Source organism: Poeciliopsis prolifica, unplaced genomic scaffold (genome assembly GCF_027474105.1).
Source record: "Poeciliopsis prolifica strain line A6 unplaced genomic scaffold, Auburn_PproV2 SCAFFOLD063, whole genome shotgun sequence".
Lineage (NCBI taxonomy): Eukaryota > Metazoa > Chordata > Actinopteri > Cyprinodontiformes > Poeciliidae > Poeciliopsis > Poeciliopsis prolifica.
In genome coordinates, this window is record NW_026562438.1 from 369,009 (window position 1) to 372,500 (window position 3,492).

General features: G+C 40.4%; 1 protein-coding gene across 1 annotated transcript in view; it reads left to right on the forward strand.

The window, feature by feature from the left end:
* The first annotated feature begins 1,448 nt into the window (after window positions 1-1,448).
* Window positions 1,449-3,492, forward strand: part of LOC129379973 (uncharacterized) — a 12,167-nt gene continuing 10,123 nt past the window's right edge. Inside the window, exon 1 of the mRNA XM_055060933.1 lies at window positions 1,449-1,518. Coding sequence (XP_054916908.1) covers window positions 1,463-1,518 — 56 coding nt within the window. The 5' untranslated portion in view covers window positions 1,449-1,462. The remainder of the gene's footprint in view (window positions 1,519-3,492) is intronic.

The window sequence follows — 3,492 nt, forward strand, 5'->3', positions numbered from 1 at the left end:
TGAGGAGGAAATCGGCTTTTTGATCAGATGTGTTGGACCAGGAGCATCTAAAAGCTGCAGCCCTGAAAGACAGCAGGCGAACGCAACGCAAATCCGATGTTTTCACTCAGTAAAATTTTTTAATTTGTGTCACTTCTGATTGTTTTCAAAGCGTCTGCAGTCATATCCAAACTCCAACGTCTGGACATGATCCACGATTCCAAGTAGTTGAATTCCACTTTTCAACTCCTCTGGAATTTGGGGTCAAAGTTCAGGCCTTATTTTATTGATTAAACAATTAAACTGACCTTCTTGCCATGGTTATGCATCATAACAGCTACCCAAATGTGAAGAACCGAGAGCAAAACTCCTTCCAAATGCAGAGCATCAGAATAAATGTCCAAACTGAAAATGAACTAAAGTCCAGAAAAAAACAAATCGGAATCAAAATAACAGAACACAAGAATAAACTAAACATAGAGGAATGAAGCAGGAAACATGGAGAATGGAAACATCTGAAGGACATGAAAAGCCCAACAGAAAATAAACAAACCAGAAGTCAAACCCAAACACAGAGTGTGAGCGAGTTGACAGGAAACTGAGACCAAACCTGACATGGAGAAAAAAACACAACCTGATCTGGTTCAGAAAAAGCTTCAAACTTAAACTGATTCTATAGAAACATCAAAAAATAATCTCAATTGTATAAAACTGAACTTTCTACAAATGTTTGAACTCTAAAAGTATTTTTCTTGAATCAGAACTTTCTGCCACAGGATTTCTGCAGGAAACATTAACAGACTGAATATTTTCTGTTCCTCTGCCCATCGCAGCTCATTTATATTCAAACATAGCTCATTAAATATTAATCTAAGGTAAAATCAAGTTCCTCAGGTTCCTCATTGATATTTCATCTGCAGTCAGTGACAGTAAGAAAAGGCCTCACGTCCTGCAGCTTCTTATCTGACTCTGAATCAGCCGCCAAACTCTGGTAGTGAGGAAGAATTTCCCTGTCATGTTTGTTTGTTACATGTTGACCTATAAACGTGGGAAATCTGAAAGCCGCCCTCAGCAAACGTGTACGTGTCAGTGAGGGACCGCACCACAGCGCCTTTCTCTTTACATCAGCCTGCTTTCCTCACCAACATCCCCTTTTTCCTTTCACCGCTGAACATTTTGCTTCAGGTTTAGAAGAAAGTGTTCCAAACCGCTTCACACACACACACACACACACACACACACACACACACACACACACACACACACACACACACGCTCCGCTGGATGAAACTTGTAGGTTTCATAAATTTCACAAACGTGTCAGAGGTGCTTCTGAGTTTCAGAGCGATGAGTGGAGCCACCTACACCACAAGCAGCAGCCCTCCCCTCTCCACTCCTTCTGTTTAAACCACAACTCTCCCTGCAACAAGAAAAAACCCTCCATCTCATCTCCAGCTCAAAGAGAAAAACCTGCGAGGCTGGCATGTCTGTCAGAGAGGAGACTCAGAGGAGCGTGGACGCGGACAGCGCAGGACGCAGGTGAGTCCACTCTCTCACCAACACTACTGGGATCCATCCCAACGTTTTCCGTCCAGCCCAGCAGAACGCGGCTCGGCTGCTTGCACTGAAATTCATAAATGAATAATTTGTTTTCGTGTTTTATCGTCTAATTTTGATGCATTTTGGTGCAGATTTACTCATATGCCACCAAAGATTTCATTTAGTTCCTCTTTTGGACACTGTGTCTAGACTTTATCATTCTGTTGTGTTTCGCATTTTGAGTAATCAGCACTTTTATTAGGCTTTCTACGAATATTAATGATATGACACAAATAAATGGCCATAATTCTGAGAATCCTGGTTTCTAAAATGAAAAACTGCAGCATAACAAGATCTTCCGCTTTTCTGTTGTAAAGATTTAGATCTGACAGCAGAAAACCGAACCTGGAGATAAAAGATCTGAATATCAGCTCCTGTTTGCATGAATTTATTCACCACTAAAGACGTTTCAAACAATTTAAATAATTCCTTTTTTGCAACAGCAGCATGAATCTCACAAAAAAAAACCCCTAAATTCTGAATGATTTTAGAAATAAAACATGAAGCAGAATAAATCAAGAGCAGCTCCACAGTTATCAGATCTAAATACAAACGTTTGGAGTCTGTCTAAAGACTTCAAATAATGACAAAACAAACCTCATCTAAAATGTTCTCCACACAAAAAATTCAAAACGATAAAAATCAAAATGCCTCACAGTTTCAAATCTATAACTTTACTGAAACTTTGGCCAGGAGTCCAAATAGCTGCAAAACCAGAAGTATTTGTGTAAAACCCAGCAGGGAGATTGTTGTGGAAACAACAAAGTCCTCAACTCAGAAAAAAGAAAGAAGTCAGTGTTTCATGTGTTTAGGGGCGGAGCTTAAACACCTGATGGACGAAAAACAGGGGAAAAAAATCCCACATTTACTGTAAATATTACCAAACAAAAATCCTCACTTTAGCTGCACCTGTAACTGTATAGTTAAAGCACAGAGGTGTTTATTTTCCTGCCGAAAGACCCAAATCTGACCCAGATTCACGTCACTGAGGCCCACAGCACCACACACCCTCTACCATGCCTTAGTGAGAACAAACTTCCTTCACTACTGAAGGAAAACATAGTTAGATCATCTTTATAAGGCTTTAAGTCTGGAGACTTTGTCAAATAAGACAGATTTTATGACAATGTCCCCGTAACTACGCCCTTATCGGTGGTTTTTGGTGCTGATACAAATAATCTTTCTCCAACTGAAAATGACAATATGGGAAGGAATGGATGGTTTTCGACCAGCGGTTCTCAATAGATGGAGACAGGCTCCAATGTGGACCATGAAGAGTGAAGAAATGGGTCATAGAACTTAATGACACATTAAACACAAATCCAGTCATTGTGGACTCAGAGTTTAATAACTTTGCTCTGCACTCAAAACTTCCCACAACTTATTATAACACACTTTTGAAAAAGGTTTGCAGTCCGACCACTTCACTCACGCTCCACGGTCAGGGGTATTTCAACCAACACAGGGAGTTTCACTTCGCATCACCACAGGTAGAAAATCTAGACCACCGTCGTTATCTCCCTCTGCGTGTCGACGACTGAAAAACTCCCACTGAGGTAAAACCCCAGAGAAGCAGAACAGGTTTGTTTGCCACAATGCCACAATTTGCCACAGGTACATTTACCCACAATGCACTGCAGGCTGTTCTATAAATGGCTTTCATGCTAATCACTGTGGGCATTCACCAGTTTAACTTTAGCCACAAACGTGTTGAGTTCAGGCGTTAATCCCTGATGAATGCAACCAGAGAGCATTTCCTTCTGTTTACATCAAATCTTTGACTCCTGAAGCAAAGCATGATGGGAATGATGGGAATCACGGGACATTCCTGCAACAAACAAACATATTATACAGAAATATTTCTTACAACACTGAAAAACACAAAACCTTACAAAGTGTTTCTGTCTTCAAAAA